The 23497-nt window shown below is 39.3% G+C and overlaps 2 protein-coding genes across 3 annotated transcripts in view; both read left to right on the top strand.

Moving 5' to 3' along the window:
* Positions 1 to 6365, top strand: part of LOC127424243 (glutamate receptor ionotropic, delta-2-like) — a 618756-nt gene extending 612391 nt beyond the window's left edge. Inside the window, exons 16-17 of one of the 2 annotated variants that reach the window (XM_051669248.1) lie at positions 1988 to 2208; positions 3986 to 4088. In XM_051669248.1, the coding sequence (XP_051525208.1) occupies positions 1988 to 2170 (183 nt within the window). In that variant the 3' untranslated portion in view covers positions 2171 to 2208; positions 3986 to 4088. Of the gene's footprint in view, positions 1 to 1987; positions 2209 to 3985 lie in introns of both variants that reach the window. The other variant, XM_051669247.1, reaches the window with a different exon arrangement.
* A 5671-nt stretch (positions 6366 to 12036) lies between these two features.
* LOC127424294 (transcription factor ATOH1-like) lies at positions 12037 to 13601 on the top strand. Its single transcript, XM_051669332.1, has one exon. It carries the CDS (start codon positions 12113 to 12115, stop codon positions 13037 to 13039), a length of 927 nt encoding a protein of 308 aa, XP_051525292.1. The 5' UTR covers positions 12037 to 12112; the 3' UTR covers positions 13040 to 13601.
* The last annotated feature ends 9896 nt before the right edge of the window (positions 13602 to 23497 follow it).

Here is a 23497-nt window from a genome sequence, read left to right as displayed (position 1 = left end):
AGTAGCATTTATTTAAAGAATGATAGCACAAGCATAATTTTTAACAAACATTTTACAAAAAGAAGTTTTATAGATTTTAAATTTTAGAACAATTAATTCTAAAATTAATAGAAAAAGTTCAAAATTAAATGTTAACAAAAGTATTTGGACACTCGGTGGAACACATTCATAATTATTGTGATGAATTACACCTGTTGGCACTTTGCAACCTTCAACCTTGGGACCATTTAGTTACAAGTAATTGCAAAAATTTATCTGAAAATGAAGTCAGTTCTGAGAAAAGGTCTAGCTTAATTTGTTTGCAGATGGCACTTGCTTTGATATATTATTATCTAATGCAATGACATTATTATATTTTTAAGTGTGGTTTAATGTCCAAACCCTTTTTGGGGCTGCTGTAATGACTGCAAAGATGATTCAAGATGTTTGAAGTGGGGTGAAGTGCTTTGGCAGTCACACTTGAACCCCGCTCATTTCTGGCCCAGTGGTCGGATCATGCAGAGTTGGGCTCATTCCTCGGAGCACTCTTCCAGACGGTTCCATCAGACTAGAAGCTTGGCAGAGCTTTGCACAGATATTCACGCAGATATGCTGATAAGCACATACTTTTACACACATGGTTGAAAGAGCGATACATTTTAATGCCGAAAGCAACCTGACCTGACAAAAACAAAACAAAAAATAACACATCACACTCATGTCACTAATGTTTTCGGTTCTACAATTAAAACTCTTCAGTTTGTTTTTTTCTGTCCTAATTTTCATTTTGGCACATCCTAAAAAGATGCAACTTTTTCATTGCTGGCTGGTGTGTCCCATTGTCTTGATGCATTTGAAATTCTTCCTGACTGCTTCCTCTTTTCTTTGTGATATCTTTTGACACCTGCCTAACACTGAGTTCATTGCACATCACAACAATAGCATGACTTTGTGCTTGTGTCTCTGTATCTGACACACACATACACACGCCAACGCACACGTTGCATATGTCTTGGTGTTAGTTTGTCCCTGTTTCCTCTCTCTGCTTCTCTGTGATCTCGCCGTCACGGCTCCTTCTGTAGTGTCGCAATTTGGTCTGAAATTATTTGATATGACAAGTCGTCAAAACGAGTTCCACCTCACACTGATGAATTACTTTTTGCCACTGAAGTAGAACTTTTTTGTACCGCACCACCTGCCAATCCAGAGAGGATGAGCAGGCGAATCTGTGGTCCAGAGAACCGGAGGTTTGCTGTGTGGATAAGCCATTCCACATGCCAAGCTTTGTGTCCTGATCATTTCTGAAAAAAAAAAAAGTTATTCATGTCAGATGTCTGCTGTGTCATTGATATTGTGGTTGTCTGGCGTCCCGCGGTTTCTCTACATTTCTTGGCCACAGTATGAGGTCCACGTTCAAACACCCAACTGTTCAGTTTAGAACCTCCAAAATAAGAAAAAAGGAAAAAATGTTTGCTTTCTTTTAATCCGAGTCAAAATTAAATGTATTGATTTTATATTCATAGTGGCTTTATTGCTGCTGTATTGGGTATTTGAAAGTTGGACCTCACTGTGCGGCAAAATTAACAGAGACCGTCGAACACCAAACAGTGCTTTCTGTCAGTCATTACCCTTGACTTCAGAAAATGTTTGATTTCTCTCAGCAAAGAAAAACATGTTATTCTGCTGTCATAGCCTGAAACAACTTTTATTTTGTTTCATTTTGTTTTATAGATAAGTACTCTGTGTTGAGGGGTTAAGCGGGCGTGAGAGAGAAATGCAAAATGCCATTTTTACCATCTCACACTTCCAGGTATCTGGCTCCTTGGACAAAAAAAAGAAAACCAAAAACGTCTGTGTGCTGACTGTTTGTTTGTTGTCTTTTTCTACTCATTCCCCCACCTCTCTGAAAATAACCTCTTCCCCATCCTCTCATTTGCCTGCTTCATCCGTTCGTTCAAACCTCTGTCCTTCTTTGTACGCTTCCATATGCGTTCGCACATACACACAGACCCAAGCTGACAGACCATCTGTGAGGCAAGATGAGCCATGTCATGAGCCACAGACTGACATCATGCTCACGCTCAGGCCTTCCTCCAATCACCTGTCACCTGCATGCTGCGCCACGCCCCTCGACTCCAAGCTGAGACACACGTTTGCGATTCCGTCGCGAACGGTCTTCTGCCAACACTGAGCAACATTCTTTCCACACTCTGCAAGCCTCAAGCCCACGTAGGTTAAGAAATCCTCCCAGCGCCAAATGCAGTGCAATAAATTTTTTACAGACTTAACTGACTCATCTGCCGTAGGCGTATACACACGTCTTAAGTAATTACTCATTGGCTGCTGAGAGAGATTCCACTAGGGTACTATGATACATTTCAGCTACAAGGAAGGTCATCATTATTATTTCCACAAACCTTGAGAAAGCTTTACTATAAACTCTTTGCTCAGGAATGTAATATGTTCTATTTCCAATACCCATTTTCACTTTTTCTTTAATCTGAAGTCCACAGAGAATAATTCATTAGTGCCAAGCTGCATAGACTAAAACTGGCGATTAAACATGAGAGGAATTCATCTGAATGCATAGCTCGCATTTGCGAAATTGCTTAATATTTATACTGCCTCTAAATTCCAGTTGTCCCTAGAACTGATACAATGTCGCCCTAGTGCGAATCCATATCTATAAATCCTCAAATAAAAGTGCTTTGGCTTAGATTCATATCGCAAATGGAGCTTTGAGCAATCTCACCCTGCCCCACGAAGGAAAAAGAAACTGGTGTTTGTAATTACAAAACACCTCACTTTTATTCTAAGTATATTGTGATGTCCGCACCAATTTCTTTTTAGCTAGCTGTCCCTTACACTGACCATTTTTACAAGGTCCCTTGCTAAAGAAAACACAATAAATGTCTCCTTTCATGTAATGGTCTTCCCACAATCACTCTTCCCTTTACTCCTACTCCCCTCGTCTACCGCCTTCCTCTACTGTGGTGGTAGGACGGGTACCTACAAACAGAACCCCCAACTCCCTGTCCCACCTGTGCCCAGCCAGGTTTCCCCCTGCATCTCTTTACTCAGGGCCGTGCTGCCTGTTGGTGGCGGTTGGAATCCACAAAGTGCTTTATGCTTCCAACAAACAAGACTCTATTTTATTCTCTGAGCTCAATGCATCTGCAATGTCAACCCTCATGACCCTGTGAGTGTTTTTAAATCAAATTTTAATAATATCATAATGCAACATATTATGGTAAATATGTTACAGTTACACATTTATAAAGCATATTTGTTACAGTTTTATCATAATTCAAAGAGCAAACCCATTTCAAACGCTATTGAAATTTTTTCTGATGGCTTAAAAGTGGAATGGTTTTGTAGGCTGTATCTACATAACATTCATTATACCAGTTCCTTCCAAAGATATGCAAATCCATGTGTCTGCAACACGAAACATTTATGCGTTGATGTAAACAAATCACATAGTTGTCTATAGAATAAATCCAAGGACAGCAATGGCTAAGATTGATGTGTTTCCATTACCATAGCTCAGTCTGTTTCCTTTTTTATACCTTCCCCTCTTCTTTCTGTTTGTTGCTAATTGTGCATTCACTAAAAAAATCTGGCTTGCACCTTATCCATTACTACCTGCCTCCACCTCATCTCAACCTTATAAACTTCCTCCAACTTGTCTGTGTCTTTCCCTCCATTCCAACTACATCCAAACATTCTTGCACCTTGCTGACTTTGCCCGCTTTCCAATGTCTTCTTCAATGTTTCACCCTGTTTCCCTGTTAACCACCTCACGGCCATCTTGCTTCACTAACCCATCCTGCTATGTATCTTCTTTTATGACTGTACACCCCCTTCTCCTCACTTTACACCTCTTTACCTCTTTTCTCCTCCGATCCTGTAACAACCTTCGCTCCTCCTCCTTTTCTTTCCCTCCTTATTTTCTTCCTCTTGACTTCCCCTTCCTTCCCCACTCCACTTCCTTCCCTTTTTTTAGGATGATAAGGAGATCGACCTGGAGCACCTTCATCACCGGGTTAACAGCTTGTGCACGGAGGATGAGAGCCCCCACAAACAGTTCTCCACCTCCTCCATCGACCTGACGCCCCTGGATATGGACTCCCTTCCGGCTGCCCGGCAGGCCCTGGAGCAGATCAGCGACTTTCGTAACACGCACATCACCACCACCACCTTCATCCCAGAGCAGATCCAGACTCTCAGCCGCAGCCTCTCTGCCAAGGCGGCGGCCGGATTCGCCTTCGGGGCCATGCAGGACCACCGGACTGGGGGGCCTTTCCGGCAGAGAGCCCCCAATGGCGGCTTCTTTCGCAGCCCCGTCAGGACAATGTCCAGCATCCCATATCAGCCCACCCCAGCCCCCAACTTCAGCTATGGCAATGACCCAGACAGGGGCACCTCCATATAAACTAGAATGGGCTTGGGCCTGTAAGTTGGAAACAAACATACAAAAGAAATATATGTAAATACAAATGTTAATTTTTGTTTGTCGTTTTCTCTTGGCTTTGGATCTTGGCAATGGAGTGCAGAGTACTTGTCCTGACTGAACTCATCAACGAGATGAGGATGGAATAAAATGATAATTATCATCTTTGTGGTTGTCTGGAGATTTCCTCTTTGAACAAAATGCCTTTTTTGCCACATTACATTTTTGATGATCTCATTTGTGGGGAGAGAAAAAAGACTGCATCAGATGTTGCAATGATGGTGTGTTCACCTTTTTGTTTTGTTTGGAAAAAACAAACTCTGCCAAGTTTTCCACAGATCTGCAATAACTCCATTACAAAGAATCGTCAACTCGTCACTGAATCTAGCTTCTTACTCCCTCTAGTGGAGCAATTAAACATGGCAGCCAAGACTGTGCTGCTAACATTACAGAAAGCACCAGGCAACCTGTGGAGTGCAGGACTGTGGCTTTCTTCTGCTGCCTCGGCAGTGTGTTTCTGAAGACTTCTCATCCTCTCTGCCATCTCCCTGAAGATGAGATCTACATTAAGTCTTTAAAGGACTCTGTGGGAAAGACTGACTGAACTTTATAAAAAAAAAATTATTATACAGGAGAAAGGATGAAACAAATGCTACTAAATGTCTCCTACTGACTTTAAGTATAACAAATCTTAAATGTATGGAATGTGTCTGGTCAGAGAGTTTTAACAAAAAATAGTTCAAAGCTGTCTGTAGTTTTAGTTCTCTCTTTTTTATTATTATTATTATTATTAGTTTTGAAATTGCTTCAGTGCCATCATGTTACTTTGGTTTGCACCATGAAATCAACAAAGGTTTGTAGTCACGTCTGTAGCTGTAATCCAGGATTCAACAAAAAACAGCATTGTGTAGAATAGCTTCATTGTATATGCCACATGCTTGCAGCTGTGCATCACAGATTTGGGAGATCATTGATTGAGAGAGTTTTTAAATGCATTCTTAACACAAGCCTTAGAAGAAGGGGCTGTTTTTTACTTATCAAATGTCAGTCCTCAACTGAATACAACGCCATCTGAAAACGCTGATATGGTGGCCACTTTTGAGGGGGTTATTTGAAATATCTTTCTATTTCATTTCGTAAATGTTAAGGGGTAATATTTATCTAACTTTTTTTTAAGTGCTAATTGTTTAAACAAGGCCATCAAAGTGTTGTAAGAGTTAAAAAAAAAAAAAAAAAAACATTTAACATTTTGAGAACAAAAAACAAACATCCTTTTCACTAACAAAATGTATTAATATTTACTAATGTTAGTCATTTAGATTGAGCTTTCAGTTTGTTATCCTCTGACTAATTCGCAAATGTTTTGTGTAGAGAAAACAGTGTTTTGATGCAAGCCTATAGGTGTACTTTTCTTAAGATATGATTACTGAAAGATTATAGAAGCTATTTTTATTTAGTATCTGTTTAAAGATTATTATTTAGAATAAATGAAGAGACATTAAAATGTATATTTTACATGCAGATAATTTTTGTTGGGTTGAAGAAGATATAGAGTATACTGTAATATCTGAGCGTGTAAAGCTCAGTTAGCCACTGTCACATTACATGAATTTTTCCACAGTCTCTCTGCAGTAAGGCATTGTCATTTGATTTCATTTCATTTTGATTTCTTAATTTATCAAAAAGGAGGCAAGGGTTTTTTTCTGTAAAAGAAGCATGCAAAACCTGCTATACATTTTTTTTTATTATTATTTCATACATAGAATTGTACAGGATTACTTCATTTTCAACTGATTATAATGTACAGTATTTAATATAGGCCTATTTTGTTGTATGTGTTGCATATTATTCAAATGGAACAAACTGAGGCCTCTGTTACAAGTTGCAAAGCTTTCTGTGTATAATTTGTCTAATAAACATGTTTTCTACAGTGGCTTTTGTTGTCTTTTCTGTATTTTATGCTAGTAATTTCCTTATTCTTGATTATAAAAGCAATTCCACCAACAGATATATAGTTATAATGTCCTAAAATGCTATACATGCGGGAAAACATCAGAACTAGTTTGTTTTCCCTCCTCAACAGGGGCTGAAGAAGTTCAGTGGATTGATGCACAACCAGGGTTGGGGAGTAACAGAATACATGTAGCGAGATTACTTATTTAAAATACTAAATATAAGTAACTGTATTCCACTACAGTTACAATATAAATAGTTGGTAATCAGAATACAGTTACATTCAAAATGTATTTTGATTACTTTGCATTTTTTTTTTTTTTTTTTTGGTCATTTGTTTAATTTAATATTTAGTCTATTCAGTTGGAAAACATTTATTTCACCAGTCTGTCAAACTGCTAAATCAGAGTTTGGGTTCTAAGTAGGCCTCACTGTTCCTATGTGGACTAAGCACTGAAGAAAGTGATTAAATTGATGCAGTTATTTGTAATGTCTGATGTAATATATGTTGTAGTATATTTGTTTCTGTTGTTTGGTTAAATATTGTGTAAATGTTATTGATCTGAAACAGTGTATGTCTTGGGATGCAAGACAAATTTCAGAAGAAATTCTGATAATAAAGTGAAATCAAATCAATCACATCAAATGTATCCATATAGGAGGAGCTTTTGAACAGCAGTGAATCACTGTCTTATGATTTGTTTCATTTATACGAGCTTAAGAGTAGCTAGATCTTTTTTCTACAGCTTATCAAAATACAGTTAGAAACTCTTTGACAGATGAAACATAAATCCAAAAAATACACGATTCCATGCCTTGTCAATGTTTTTATGCGTTTAGGGTATTTTTACAAGAAATGCTAACCAATGTAGCCTTTATTATTATATAGAAAGCTACAAATAATATATTTTCTGCCTCATTCTATGAACAGAATCCAAATACAATCAGAAAAGGCTGTTGTTGTGGACACTGTGTGGGGTTTTTGAAGTTTGGAGCAGCAAAAATAGATAATCTTGTGTAAATTGTCATGTGAACATTTAGCATATGCTAAGCTACAATGCTATTTCTTACCTTTACATACATCTGTGTAACAAGGTTAGGATTGGGAAAGGAGGAGGCGAGAACCGGCTTGACAGTATAAATAAAGTTTAATGATAAACTTAAACAAAAACTCACAACCATAAACACATATTCAGGGCAGCTGCCTGTAGCTCTCTCTCTCTGGAACTGCCACCTCCGGCGGCCTTTATACCTCTGTTCGGCTTAATTAGACTGATTAGGAGCCAGGCGTGCGTCATCACGGCCCGGCCCCGCCCCCCTCCTTGCCACACTCCTCTCTCTTTTCCTTCAGGTCGGGGAGCCCCCGGCATGACATACATCCCCCCCTCCTTTCCGGGGGGGCGTGCCCTGCCGGCAGGTCTTCCCCACCTTCTCGGACCTGAGAGGGAGACATGGGGAGGGAAAAACAACAACAAAAAAATGAGAGGGAAAGGCCAACACGGAGCAACAGTGGGAGAGAGAGAGAAAAAAAAAAAAAGTACTCGCCGGTTCTCTGATACGCTGTAGCCTGGTCCTCGGACACTCCTCCACCCTCTAGTGGATGACAGCCGCTCTTCCCCGGGTGGATCGGAGGCAGTCCTCCGGCCCCTGGCAGATGGAACGCCCTGCCATGTTTTGGTGGATGGTAGGGGTCTCCTCCACCCCTGGCAGCGGTTCTCCGCTCCAGGCAGCCGGTAGTGAGCCCCTCCCTGCTCATGGACGGTGGTCTTCCCTTCGACTCGGCCATGTTTTAGCGGCCGGTAGGGGTCTCCTCCGCCCCTGGCAGCGGTTCTCCGCTCCAGGCAGCCGATAGTGAGCCCCTCCCTGCTCACGGACGGCGGTCTTCCCTTCGACCCCGCTGTGTTTTAGGGGCCGTTAGGGGTCTCCTCCGCCCCTGGCAGCGGCCCGACCGCTGCAGGCAGTCAGTAAGGAGCCCCTCCTCCCCTTGCGGTCGTTCCTCTGCTTTCAGGCGGCCAGGCTCCTCTGTCCCCCGGTGGATGGCCGTGGCTGCTCCTTTGGGATGGATGGTAGTGGCGAGGACTCTACTACGGCACATCCCTCCTCCTTCCTGGGATTCGGCACCAATGTAACAAGGTAAAAGGGAAAGGAGGAGGCGAGAACCGGCTTGACAATATAAATAATCTTTTAATAAAACAAAAAGACGCAAACATAAATGCATGCAGGGCAGCTGCCTGTAGATCTCTCTCTCTCTGGAACTGCCGCCTCCGGCGGCCTTTATACCTCTCATCGGATTAATTAGCCTGATTAGGGGCCGGGCGTGCATCATCATGGCCCGGCCCCGCCCTCCTCCTTGCCACAATCTGCTATCAGGTGCGATTATATTTTATAATGAATTCTATGACGAAAATGCACGTTGGAGCATAACTTTTTTTCTCTAGTAAGACCTTTGATATAAGGACAAAGATATTATTCTTAGTGTGAATTTAAATGTTGTTTTCCTGTAAAAATATCTAAAAATCCTTAAAACAAGATACATTTACTTGAGTAGCAAAACTGCATAACATATTTAGGCTTTTTTCAGAGAATGTATTTTTACATTGAAGTGTATTTTCATACTTTACTTACTTGTTTATAGTCAAAACAAGTGAAACAACTTGCCAGTGCTGAAGAAGTAATCCAACGTATTTAGATTACGTTACTGACCTTGAGTAATCCAACGGAATACATTACAAATTACATTTTACAGCATGTATTCTGTAATCTGTAGTGGAATACATTTCAAAAGTAACCCTCCCAACCCTGTGCACAACACAGTAAGGGTTGTGGTCAAAGATTACCCACTATTGGCTTTTGGCTGGCCATTGACTTTGTGAGCCAGACTTCATGCACTGCAGGTCAAAATGAATGGCACCACAGCATTTCAAGTTATGCTCTAGTGCATGGAGAGTTTGTCAGCCACAGTCCGACACTGACCCTGAACCTGCCATGTTCCAAATGTATTGGCCAACTTCTTGTATTTGAATTTATGTTATACACTACATTTATTAAGAGTGTGTAATATTTGTATAATGAAAACAAAGGAAAAAGTACTTTGTTGAAGTGTGGAGAATCATACTAGAACAACGTTGGACAGGCCACAACTAACTGAATATTTCACTAAAATAAAATGTGGCATGTTTTATGGGGAACTGATGTAAAACGGCTGTTTTTATTTTGTTAAGGTGAAATCCTCATTTTTAAAATTACCACTTCATCAACAGTTAATGCACAGAATATCCACCAGATGTCGCCTTGGTGGCCTTTCGGTTTACTGTCCGGAATTGAACAGAGATGCATTATAAACTGAGCACCTGTTTTGACGTTTAGGGATTCAGAGGCCTCATTTGTTTCAGGTTTTCATACACATTCAGAAACATTAGGCCTACATAAAATTGGTGGATGCACACAGTACCACTTCAAATTTATCTGCAAGCTAAAAATAGACTACGGCTCTAAATTTAGACTGTAAATAAGCCCATTGTAATAATTTAGTCTAACTTATTACATTTTGTCTATGTAATTTACTAAATTTGTAGATATTCGTTTTATTTGTCATTTCTAATGTCCTTTTTTAATATACTGTATAGCATTGTCCAGTAAAGGTATTAAACAAATAACAGCATTATTATTGTTATTAGCCTATTATTATTATAATTATGATTATTACTACTGCACATGTTGGAGAAGCCCTATGTCTTTTATCAACTTTGATCAACATCGCGAGATCTCTTGGTCTCCTAGGAGACAGGAATGAAGAAAACAGCATGCAGACTTGATCGCGGTAGAAGCCCCCATCGAGACACATTTTGTGCCCTTTATCCAAAGAGTTCTTCAGGCGTGTCAAATGGAACATAGAGTATCTATTGTCCCTGAGACACTTTAATAATCGACGGCAGCAATCCCAACCTGTTGTTTGCTTTAGGACCAATTCCAAGACACTCAAGCCGCCTGGATGAGGCTCCGGTTGGGGTGGACTCAGGCGCCAGACCGCAAGCCTTCGCACTCTATGCATACATGAATAAATGTAAAAAGATTAATGTGGAGTTTTTAAAGCCAGAAAACCGTAATTAAGGTCCCGTGCGCCACAGTGTTGCCTTAAATACTTTGTTTCAGTGACTAACTATAGGGCATGCAACTGTAACCTGTTTCACAGCGTATGCAGAATAGAAATGTTTCTTAATGATAAAGCACAATTTGCTGTCTACACACAATTTATGAAAACCCGATTTTCACTCGACTTTCCTTGTTTTCACAGTATTTGCAAAAGCCACGCGATGACAATGACAACACGCAAATGTCATAATTTTTGTGAAGTATATACAATTATTAAATGTGTCTATCATAAACAATGATAATAATAATAATAATAATAATAATAATAATAATAATAATAATAAGGATATAATAATAACAGCTACGTTGTTATAAATAGTTTGTAATAATAACTATAAATACAGATAAATAATCTAAATATATAACAGTAAGATAAAGTTATTATTAATATTATTATTATATTACTGCTTCTTTTGCACTTGCTCTTTTTCCAAAGCTCGTGACAGTAAAGGACTGTCGCGCCTCCAGATCAAGTTTCCGATCTTTGGGGAAGCTCTTTTAGTGAAAGGGCGCTCCTTGAAACGGATCAAAAGGTTTTGAACTTGTTCAAAAAGAAAAAGAAACTCAATCTGGTATTAACCTTCATTGTTTAGGAATGTGCAGCTATAGAAGAAAGAATGATTGCATTTTGTTAGCAGTGTTTCTCCGAAAATTAAATTTGATCTGGATGTCAAGTGCGCTCAACATCCACGTACATGATATACGATTAGGCAAATAGTATCATATCAAATAAAACATTACTGACACATACATATAGAAAAAGTTAGGTCTAAGTTTGAAATGAATCGAAAATCCGTCTTCATTGCTTTGATTTCGAAGAACCCTATAATCAAATACAATACGGGTTTCTTTCAATTTACGCGTCAGTGTGCGTCAAGACCCAATGCATATAAAAAGCAATCCTATTTTGTCCTGCTTGAAAGCTAATAGGCCTTTTAGTTGGAATAGACCTAAAATTAAATTTAGGTACATGTAGCCTATAATGTTATGAAACCCGAGTGTGTTATTCGTTAGTTCTTGTCCTTTATAAATAGGAATATTCGTATGTCAGTATAAAGATTTTCAATAACCCCTTTCAGTCTATTTCCAGAACCCATTTCAGAATGTCGAGACAAGTATTTTCCTCTGCGCTTTTGTGGCATAGACTATCTAATTTCCTAGACATAGCGTGTTAGGAGGATCGCCACATAACTTTATTCTGTGTCCTGTGGGACGACCTATTGTGATAATAATTCTCTAGTTAAACAGGTTTGGAGCGCGACATTATAAAAAAAATAAAAATAAAAAAAAATAAAAAACAGTCTGGGTATGATAACCTCTCTCGCGTTTACTGCGACTTCTCATTGGTCGCCAACACGCGCCTGCCCCGCGTACTCTTATTGGTCAAAGCGCCACGCGACCAGCTTGAGAAGGGGGGCTCCCTGGCGCGTGCCGCTTTTAAAACCAACGAGTCGCCCAGAGACATCAGTAAAGAAATCCTCTTTGCCACTGGACGAGAGCAACAGGTGAACGGAGAAAACCCCTCCACGGCAAAATCCGTTCTATAATCCATAGCCACAAACTTTCCCCAAACAAATGGATGGAACGAACGTGGACGGCGTAAGCAATGATACAAGAGAGGTGGTTGAGCTCGACGTCCAACATCCGAGCTTTGGGCGGGGGGAACAGCGCGAGTACCCACCAGCTTTGGCACTCATGGCCAGCAGTGACCCACGCGCCTGGCTGGCTCCCGTGCAGGCTGGCACCTGCGCGGCACACGCCGAATACCTGTTGCACTCGCCCGGCTCGAGCGCGGAAGGCGTGTCCTCTGCTTCGAGCAACAGCTCAAACTTCAGGAAGAGCAGCAAGAGTCCTGTCAAAGTGCGCGAGCTGTGCCGGCTAAAGGGAGCTGTGGGAGCAGATGAGGGCAGGCAGCGGGCCCCGTCCAGCAAAGCGACTAACGGTGTGCAGAAGCAGAGGCGAATGGCTGCCAATGCTCGCGAGAGACGGAGGATGCACGGATTGAACCACGCTTTCGACGAGCTGCGCAGTGTCATCCCAGCCTTGGACAATGACAAGAAGCTCTCCAAATATGAAACCTTACAGATGGCTCAGATCTACATCAACGCCCTGTCCGACTTGCTTCAGGGTCCTGGTGCTAAAGCTGACCCGCCAAACTGCGACATGCTGTCTGCCAATGTGTTCGAGGAGGAGCGCTCTCCTAGAGGATCACCAAACGTCTGTCGGAGAGGCGCAGGTGCAGGTCTCCCTGTTCAGCTGTCCGCGCTACACTATCAGTACGAGGACGGAACATTCGCCTCTTTCGTGGAGCAGGACATTCAGTCTCCCTCTGGAACGAGCAAGTCCGGCTCGGGGGGGAACAAAGATTCTCCGCGGTCGAACCGAAGCGATGGAGAGTTCTCCCCTCACTCGCACTTCAGTGACTCGGACGAAACACACTTGGAGATGCAGAGCGAAGACGAGCTCTCTGAACTGAAACTGCCTAACCACCGCGCTTTTTAGAAACGCATCACCATCAATCGTGTCAATCGTATTTTTGCCTTTGCCCAAAATGTCCATTCTAATGTGTTGCTTTATTTATCCAATTGATTGGTTTCAGAACTTTATTTGTTTTACTACGTTGTTGTGTCCGACAATTGTCCGCCAATAGAATTAGTTGCCTATTCGTGACATTGACCAGACCCCTATGCCATGTCAACTGCCGCGTGCAGCAGTGCCATGGGCTCAAATGTCATGCATAAAACTGTCTTCCGTGAACTATTTTGACACCGTTGATTCATACGTGATTGTCATGGGCCTGTTTCATAGATACGATTGATGATGGTGTTGATTTGAACCCTGTAAGAATTTGCAACTTCTAAAGTTTACGTGCACTTTAAAACGGGCCATAGGCTTGAGACACATTCTTTTGTCATTTGGAACAAGAAACTGTGTGTTTTATGTAGAAGTAATGCCAATTTGATGAATATATTTAATATAGCCATTAGATTTTGTACATTCGTTGATTTTTAATATTTGGTCTCATTGCAAAGAATTTGTTTGTTGCCTCTGCTATTTATTTCCGTTTGCCTTGCCTTGTCTTTTTTTTTTTTTTTTTTTTTTTTTTTTTTGCGTTTAATTGGAAATGAGCAGTTATGTTTTGTTTTTATTGTAGAAATAAAAAAATTGAAAACATTTGACACGATTATGTCTCATTTCTTTGAGAAAACTCTAATATTTATTGTGACGTCTTAGCTGTGCAACACCCAGCCAGTTCACATTTTCATTATCTATTTACATAATTTACCCATTTACCTTTACATTTATTCATTTAGCAGACGCTTTTATTCAAAGCGACATTAAATTATTATTATTATTTCATTTCAATAACTTTGGATTTCATTCTGTAGATCTACCCTATTAAAACTCTTTTAGAATGGAAATTTCATTGGTATGTTACCACAAAAGGTAAAGTGTCTATGATTATTCGCTAATTTAAAGTGAAATGGGTTCAAATCTAATAAATAAATAAATAAACACTCTCACTTGCCAAACACACGTTGCTAATAATGTGTAACAGTGATATTGATCAAAATTTTATAGTTGAAATTGAAATGTTACATTATATTTGATAAAAATAGGATGAACTTCATCAGAACCATACTGTTCACATAAACACATAATAAATTAATTTAACCTGACATATTCCCCAAGTTGTTAATTAAAGAACAAATGGAAATTAACTGACAATTCACCTAGATAATTTATGCCATTTAGGCCTACATCTTATTTATTGAGGCTAATTTAAAATGCTTCAGGTATATGACTGAAAGGAGTAAATGTTTCAAAAATCGATAGGCCTTTGATGTTTTGTTTATTTGTTAAATTTAAACTTCCTCTTCATGTTAATGATAGTTGAGTATTTTGCAGTTGTTTGTTCACTAAATCATAGTGTAAGTGTTGTCACAACTGAACTGAACTTTTCTTTATTTTGGAGAAAGTTTGGAGACACTTCTGTGATTACATTTCATTTTGCTCATCTGCTAAGGTTTTCTTCATTCGAATATGCTGGTATGTCGCGCTACATTCAGCCTCCGTGCCAACTGTCAGCTTCTCTACCCTCGAGCCTTGGCAAACATCATGCATTAGGCCCTATCTTGATCTTGCCTATGAATGGGATTTAATCGAATTCTTATCTATGAGTAAACCTGTGTTTATTGAAGACTGTGTTTTTCATAGTAACTGTATTTGAAGCGTTCATTCATTTTTACAAAATGGTTGGTCGACCCGTGGCCAGGAGTGTTGGGTGTCCTTCTGGAAGCACACGCTGTCAGCTGGTGAGCGCAGCAGTGAGTGGTGTCCCGCAGGAGTCAAGAAACTATACGCTCGCGCGGTGAGTCTGCCACACACACGCTCACGCGCACGCCAGCACTCACCAAGGTACACGTGCTGACATACACATACAAACACGCTCACACACACACACATCTTTACTGTCTAAAAGCGGACTTACCATCGACTTCTATTGTTTCTAAATGCTTCTTAAAACACTTGCTACAGAAGAACCATGGCTACCTCTAATATATAACTTTTTGCATTTTTGTTTTCCTTATGTTTACGTCCCCAAAGCTTTTGGCAAATTTCAAACATGTTTTAGACAATTTCCTCCCGCTGTATAGCTAATTTAGAACATTTACATCGTCTTCGCTCTGTGCAAACTTCGTTTATTTCAAGCGGGGAAATTTCATCAAGAGATGAATTCTGTTCGAATACATTAATCATAGTTGTTTATTCTTTTATCATTACACCAGAAACCCGTCGCAGTGATCTACTGAATGATTTTAGGGTACTTGAAGAACATAAGGGATAGGACATTTTCCAAAACGTTTTTTGTCCGCTCCCACCTTCGAAGACTTCACTGGAATTGCTCAGGAATTATTAATGATCGCGCGCTGTGTACCTGCTTGTTTGTGTCTCCACCCCTGGTTTTAACCAATCACTTTAGCCGTGCGTCTGCGATCCCACTCCAGATTAACATCGAGAATAATAGGCAATATCATGCACACGCTCAGCGCGCTAAATTATTTACAACCTTATCCATAATACCTTTATCTTCCAGTGAACTGCGCGACCATCTGTGCTGTGACTGTCCTGTTACATGCGACCCCTAAACAACAAACGCGATCAAATTTCGCGACCACGCGGCTGTAAATGGGGAATACTGGCGCCTATACCAAACTGTAAACTAGTAAAAAAGTTTTTCATCTGCAATTTGTTGGTGCATTTAATGTGATTATTGTTAAGCATAATTATTTCCAACGATATTAGTCCACTCCTCCTGTTGTTTACAAATATCACCGCTAATTAGGTCTATTTCTACACTAAATATTTCTGTCATACAAAAAGACTGTTAAATAAGATGGCTTTTTTGTTTGTTTGTTTGTTTGTTTGTTTGTTTACAAATTCGAATGACACTAATTACACCTTTTTATGTCAGTTTAAAAGGGAAATATGGTAATTATGCTTTATGCTGGCGAGTCTAAAGCGTATATTATTTTTCATGCCGAAAAAAAAATGAAAGTAGGTTAGCCTATGTTACAGAGACATCAGGAATAATGGCAATTGCAGATAATTTTTGGCACATATTTGCATTGTAACTCTGAAATAATATATCAAATAATATTTGTTTAGGTGTTAGATATTTATTTAATAAGATTTATTATTATTATTATTTTATTATTATTATTATTATTTATGTATTTTTATTTATTTATCTATGTATCTATTTTATTTTATTTTTTGCGTAGGCTTACACCTGGAAATGTCAGTTGACCCCGCCCGCCCTTTCATCCCAGCATCAGACTGAAATCAACCGGTGGCATCAACATCGTGTTTTCTCTCTCTCTCTCTCTCTCTCTCTCTCTCTCTCTCTCTCTCTCTCTCTCTCTCTCTCTCTCTCTCTCTCTCTCTCTCTCTCTTTCTCTCTCTCTCTCTCTCTCGTTTTACTAGTGAAGTATTCCTGATAACAGCTGGGAGACTGCCTGAGTTGAGGTTTCACATCTCATTAAATATTGACGTAGGGCGTTAAGGAAAAACATAAACAAACACCCCCTCCCGCTTTTACGCAATGCGCGAGCGCAGAATCTGAGAAGCTCGTGCGCAATACTGGTATCATGTTGCTTTTCAGGTACATTCTAACAGATTTAAATTCACAATTTTCAGAAAACCACCAAATTAGCATATATAGTATTTTATATAGAAATTAAATAGAATTATATTTATTGTCGTTTAATGATATATAATACAAACAGAAAAGTCTGGAGCTTTTCTAACATAAGTAGCTCCTGTTTGGCTCTGTAGGCTCTAACTGGCATGCATGCACATTTGACTGTTTTTGTTTGACAATGACCAAAAAGTTAGGAAGAAGATGATTTGCTGCTTTCTGCAATACTTGAATTAAAGATTGTGTAATTTGTTTATCTGAGTCCCCTGTGTGTTTGTGTAGGGAGTGGGATGTTGGAGAATTGTTTGCTTTACTATCTTCAGATCCTCAACCATTTTCAAAATGATTGACAGGTCATTAAGAACCTCCATCATGAAGATCAACCTCCACCATGAGGATCAGTGCAAGGTGTAGACATATTTCCGGATGTCATCTATGCTCTGAAAAAGGTAAAGTGTTAGAAACTGAATACAACAATGTAAATCTGTGACCAGAACACATGCTCATTCCTATGCTTACTTTAAAAGTGAGGTCCCTAAACTTCATTGGAGATAAGGAGAGTGGGAGGGGCCAAGAAAAGGGCTCGGACTCTCTGGGGACATTGGAACAAAAGCCCAAACTGTGCCATACTTTCCATCTGCTTCCAGACTGAAGCAACAACCATAGAGCAAAACAGAAGAAGAGAGAGTGTGTGTATGTGGGGGTGAGGTGTAGCCTACAAGACATTCAAAAGAAAGAAAAAAGAAACCTTTTGATGCATGTGCTGAAAATGAATTGGAAAAGGAGAAAATCACTATAACATTTTGGCCTAGATGATTTCCATCAACATCTCATCTTGTGCAGAGAAAAAAAATTAAATCTCCACAATATAAGCACTGATCTGAAAGACTGTGCCAGGTAACTCTTACTCATTCAGCTATTGTCAAATGTAACATTTGGATGCTATAAAATATTAACATGAGGTAAAGACATTTGTTGACAGATATGCATAACATACACCTGCATGTAGCACAACTAAATGGTTAAAAAAAAAAAAGCTTTGTGGCCTTTTAAAAAAGATTGTTATCTAAGCAAGGAAAGAAAATAATAGAAAACGTCACATGAGCCGCTGAATAAGAGGTATGAATAATGCATTGGCTTCCTGTGAACACTAGTCTGCAGTCTCTGATGGTGCATATCAATGTAACCCAAATAGCCAGGATTATTCATAGTCATAGATAATATTCTTCATTATCTTACACTCTTAACTTGCAAAAGACCAATTTGGATTTAATAGTTCCTTTAAAATGATGTTCAAAGAGTTTGGAAAATGGTTTTAGGAACATTTATGAAGGTCAGTTGACTTGATCATCTGAACATAATGCAGTAGATTTGACATGCATCACATTTAAAACATACACAAATACATACAAATACATATTACACACTATGATAATCTCTCTCATACAGATAACTGCATTAAAATGTTTAAAATCTGACATGAGTCTTTATGAAAAATCTTGTGATTTTAGCTTAAACACTTAACATATGCAAAAAAAAAAACAAAAAAAAATGGTTTATGAGCCATTTGTTAGCCCATCTTGTCCATCTCATCCATATCATGTCCTTCAGCACACCATGAAAAGAAAACTGAAAGAGCAGTGGTGAATCTTCACATCTTTGTTCCTCCTCTGGCTGCCCTTTTGTGTCTGCACAATGTTCAAAGTGAAGGCACCTACACCAACATGAGGCTTCTTGGGTAACCATCCCATTCAAATATACACAATGGTGAGGCCAATTATATTGACGTTTAATGCCCTTTGAGCATCAGTTACATTCATTGTGAGGATATGGATGTGTGTGCATATGTATAGGAAACACCTAAACTGTATGAGCATTTATTCTTTTTGTCAACTTCCTCTTGGGTTGGGTTACGTACAGCATGTCATTCCCCTTCCGACGAGCGAGTGGCTGTGGTAGTGAATGGTAGAGGTCAAAAATTTGGCGCTTGTAGTGCTAGAGGCACTTTTCGAGTCACACCTCAGAACATAAAGGCGGATCTTTATTTAAGGCAAGAGGTGAATGTTTTGGCTTGTATGGATTACAAGGGGAGACACAGAGATTTATTGGATTTGTAGTGTTAACCCAAAGAACGGTGCGCTCACCCACATCATCCATATCCACGACCCCAATAAACTCTTCTTAATATCTCGTAAGAAATGGTTGCAAATTATGCAATTATGAACTTCAGAATGCAACTCGATAGGTAAAGTTTTTTTAAGACAAACTTTGATGTAGGCTTGACAAAGCCTTTTTCTGAAAGTTCACATTTTTAAAGTTTGATGGATATACAGTATAGACAGTAAGACAAACAGCCAGCTGGTTAGATATTTGTCAGAAAGATTGTCACATAAAAAGTCAGATAAACTGTCAGATAGAGAGAGCAACTTAAAGCAGATTAATTGCTATTTTTGGGTTTGTTTACATTTTAATTTTTTACAGTTGGGATTTGAATTAATGAGCATTTCGTTGGCCTGAGAGTTGTCTGATATATTTTATTGTCCATTGTGCGAAAATCGTTAGTCCAATCAGTTAAATAAAATATTTCACACTTTTCCAGAACAATGTGAAGGTCTGTGCAGAGTGCAGGATGTTGCTTAAAAGCTCTAGGAGGAGTTAGTGTTAGAAAGTTTAGTCTCTGTTTAGAGATTTAAAAAAAAAAAAAAGTTTGTAGAATAACAGTATGTTGGCTTCATCTAGCCAACATAAATAAAGATGCCTATAAAAGGATTTTTTTCCATTGAAAGCCCAAATGTCCATAATAATATAAGTTTTATTTTTTACTCTCATTTAAAGTCTCTCCTTGCTGATGTCAGGTGTTGGATTCAGTTTCATACCTCTGATTGTTCTCTGTTATCCACCAAAGCTTACTGCATGTGTGACTAAAGATCCAACTTGTTCCAGTTATCATTAAAAAAAAATGATCTTTAATGAAAAATCTTTAAATGTCCATGGCATCTTGAATATTTTCCTCTCCCCTAAAAGAAAGTATACTCAGGACATCTCTTGCCCCTCACATCTCTCTCAATGCCTTGAACTCATTTAACTCTGCCAGGTTTGGAGAGCACTGGCTGTCCTATCCATTCACCTGTGAAGGCCACACATCTATTAAGGGACTCTTGCCCCCACTGTACAGTGGCTGCACAGATAATGTTTCAGCTGTGAGCCATGCTCTAGGGAGGGATACTGTATATTGTTAGGAGTTTTCTTGTGTTTTATTCCACTCTCCTTTCATGGCCACTGAAAGCCTCCCCTGGTCCAGTTCCCCAGAGACCCTCACTCTCAGGTATCCTGTGGGTGGAGCAGAGGGGAATGGGGCAAGCTAGGGGAGACAAGGATATCACTTTCAGCTGTACACATAGACAACCGTGCCTCCCGCCCACCTTTTTTCCCTCCCACTCCCAATTAGGGATACATGTCCGACCCCTTTTCTCTTTTTTTCACCCCATTTCCATTCATCTATTCAGCACTCGGAGAGAAGCCTCCGACAATGGAGAGTTGTGGAAAGCAACTTTGCAAATCGAACAGTGTCAGGCAGGGCAGGGAGAAGGAAAAGTGACTGATTATATTTTGGAGTGGAGTGGGATCAGTTTTAAAGTTATACCTGCAATAGGTACCACTTGGAATCCAGATAGATCTACATACTAGAATACAGTGTGTACTGATTTCAATATTTCGTCAATTGCCATCACTATACTATGATTATGAGAGCGTAAAGAATTAGTGAGCATCCCTGCAATATGAGTCTGAGACATGAGTGGATGGGAGGTAGTCCCAGAGAATGTTCTTAGACTACCTGACCCCTTTCAAAATAGAGTGTTCCCAACACTTACACAGAGTGACTTCCTTGTTGCATTTACTGTATACAGCCTAGATTCACTCAGGATACAAAAGGAGCCGAGTAATTAGTTAACCAGCCAGCAGGCTTCTCAGCAACTAATACCTCTAAACCCCCCACACCTAATTCATTACTCAACAAGTCTAAGTTTTATTTTCAACTACTGTGCAGCAAAGCTTGACAGACTGTGGGGCAGTGGTTCACCCAAAAATAAAAATTCACGTTGTTCCAAAAAACAAAAGTAGATTTTGTGGAGAATTTTCATTTCTTCAATTATTTTCCATACAATGACAACAGCCACCACACCATAAAGAACCAAACAAGTAGTCCATATGTCTCGAGTGCTGTATTCCAAGGGCCGATTGCACCAGCTATACGTAAGTTACAACTTAGCCTAGTTGTGGCATAAATGGGCACTAAGTTACAATTTACGCACTACTAAATATTTGAGCGTTGCTCCATTAAACTCAGGTAGAATGTAACCCTACGTATAAACTAAATATTTACGTAAGCCTCTGACCAGGAGTAACGGATGGAATAAAAAAGCAGCCTGATATTTTATGACATTAATGAGCTCATGTTTTGCGTAACGGGCTTCAGTCCTTTCGTATGATGATGTTGACATTTCCACTTGTTTACATTTACGAGAGAAAACAAATAAAAAACTTAAGTCTTAGCGGCTTTTCAGCATGAAATTGATCTAATGTTGCACTTTCCAGTGTGCATCGCCAGTGTCAAGCTTTAACATACAAAATACATAGGGAATGAAAATTCATAAATGTCTGTTGCAGCCTGTTGTGTTAGTATTTATTCATAAGCACTAATTATTCTTAGATACAGTTCCTGAATATTGTTATTTATTGGATATAGGCTTAACATATTATTTATCAACTCTACTTTTACATCGAATTTCAATGGGGATATAATCTATTACAGCTGACAGTTACGTAAGCAAAGCAAACAAGGTTTGAACATCAACTGTTACAAGATCAAACTGAAATTCACGGCTTTTTAACACTTCTGTCAACTCATTTGAAGGCTGCATATTGGATCCATACAGGTAAAGGTCATATTATGCAGCTACGCCCCACTTCATGGAGAGCTTACGACCAACAAGCTAAGTCTTGCCTCAGCAGGTGGTGCAACCAAATTAAGCACTGACTTAGTTACAAACTAACTAGTAGTTGCTAACCCTTTAGTGTGAATTTTAACCTGTTCCCATTGCCCCATTTTCTGAGCTCAGGCCTGAATTGGACAGACTCAATAGTAATGGCTATAGTTAATCACCTCTTTGTATTACAGTCATAATTGTGGTCTGCTTTGGCAGAAGACACTTGTAAGTTTGTTGCCCAGATGTCAGAATTTATTAAAGTCATAAAGAGAGGAGAGGGAGAGATGCTGTGCTGCTGCTTTCCCCTTGATTGGTCTGAATAACTCACTGCTGCCTGCTCTGCCTTGTCTGTCCGTGCACTGTCAGTGTCCTCTTTGCTCCGTGATGTTATCACTGCATGAGAAAAGGGACGTGTGGCATGAGAGCATGAGAACAGTGTCAATTGCGTGAGTCTCACAGTAAATGCGTGAGAGTTGGCAGCCCTCAAACCCACAAACCCACAAACCTTATTTGTGCCTACTATGGCGAAGATTAGCATACTAGCATACTTTTACTGATCGCATGTTGATTCCATTCATAGAATGAAGCAGAAATCATAATATTTATAGAATATGCAGCCTATAGCAAACAGCAGGTTCAGTGACAGATGCAGAATTCTTCAAGTATACAGACATCAAACCTACAAAAATGCCAGCGATCGCTTGGAAAATATAGACAAACCATACATTTTCATAATCCTCTAGTCATGACATATTTCATAAATCTAAATGTAAATTTTATGGTATACACAGAGTTTTTAATCCTACTATGGTAAGAGATGAGGAACACCTGTCATGTGGTCTCTGACATAATAAATTCTCTTCTTCTAAACTCCATATATGGATCATATCTTGCTGCGGGCTCCTTCTATCTTCCTGGTTCAATAGAACGCAGCTATACAAGAGTATTAGAGTGCTGTACTACTTCAGATTGCATAATGTGGCAAAAAATTGACATTATTTTTCTGGCTAAAGAAATATGAAGTACCATTATAAAAATCCATCATAATTTCTCCAAATGTGCACTTTTGACTAAAAGATTTAGCTGAAGTTTTTTTATTGAAGCCATCAAATGACAAGTATACTGGATCTTTAACGATTGGAGATGTGTTTGCAGAATTATTTCATAATATGGGATGTATGATACAAATGTTTTGATTTTTACTCTTTACATAAATTGTGGAAATACATTAACTATAACATTTTGATCATGAAACAGCTTTCAGTCATCAAAGCATGAGATTTAGAGTATCAAAATGATTCAAGATTACTTAAAAATTCACCTTTTAAACATGCAGTTGTGGTAACTGGGCATTCAGGTGGGTCTGCAGAGACCCATCAGAGGTTAAGGGTTCCCAACTTAAGTGAGAACTTATGCACAGCCGGTGCTATTCTACCAAAGTCTTTTAAAGCCATAGGATGATATTGTGTGAAGTTATTGTTTACTGATAATGTTTTTCAAAATCTAATTCATGCCTGCATTCAGATTAACAATGGTGCGTTGATGCAGCAAAATGCTGCATGTTAGTTTGAATGGAGAACAAGATTTGAGAGCTGCAGTGGGGGGGGGGGGGGTCTTATTTTTGTATTTTTTACTGAATAATGACTTCAGACTGTTCCTCACACAAAGCTGGAAGGTTTGGAAAATACTGTATGAGTCACACAGACTACTTTTATTGTGTTTTTGTCCTTTTTGGAATTTGGCAGTTGCGGTCACTATGAACTGCCATTT

The sequence above is a fragment of the Myxocyprinus asiaticus genome, chromosome 33, assembly GCF_019703515.2.
Source record: "Myxocyprinus asiaticus isolate MX2 ecotype Aquarium Trade chromosome 33, UBuf_Myxa_2, whole genome shotgun sequence".
Classification (NCBI taxonomy): Eukaryota; Metazoa; Chordata; class Actinopteri; order Cypriniformes; family Catostomidae; genus Myxocyprinus; species Myxocyprinus asiaticus.
This window is presented reverse-complemented; position numbering and strand designations above follow the sequence as displayed.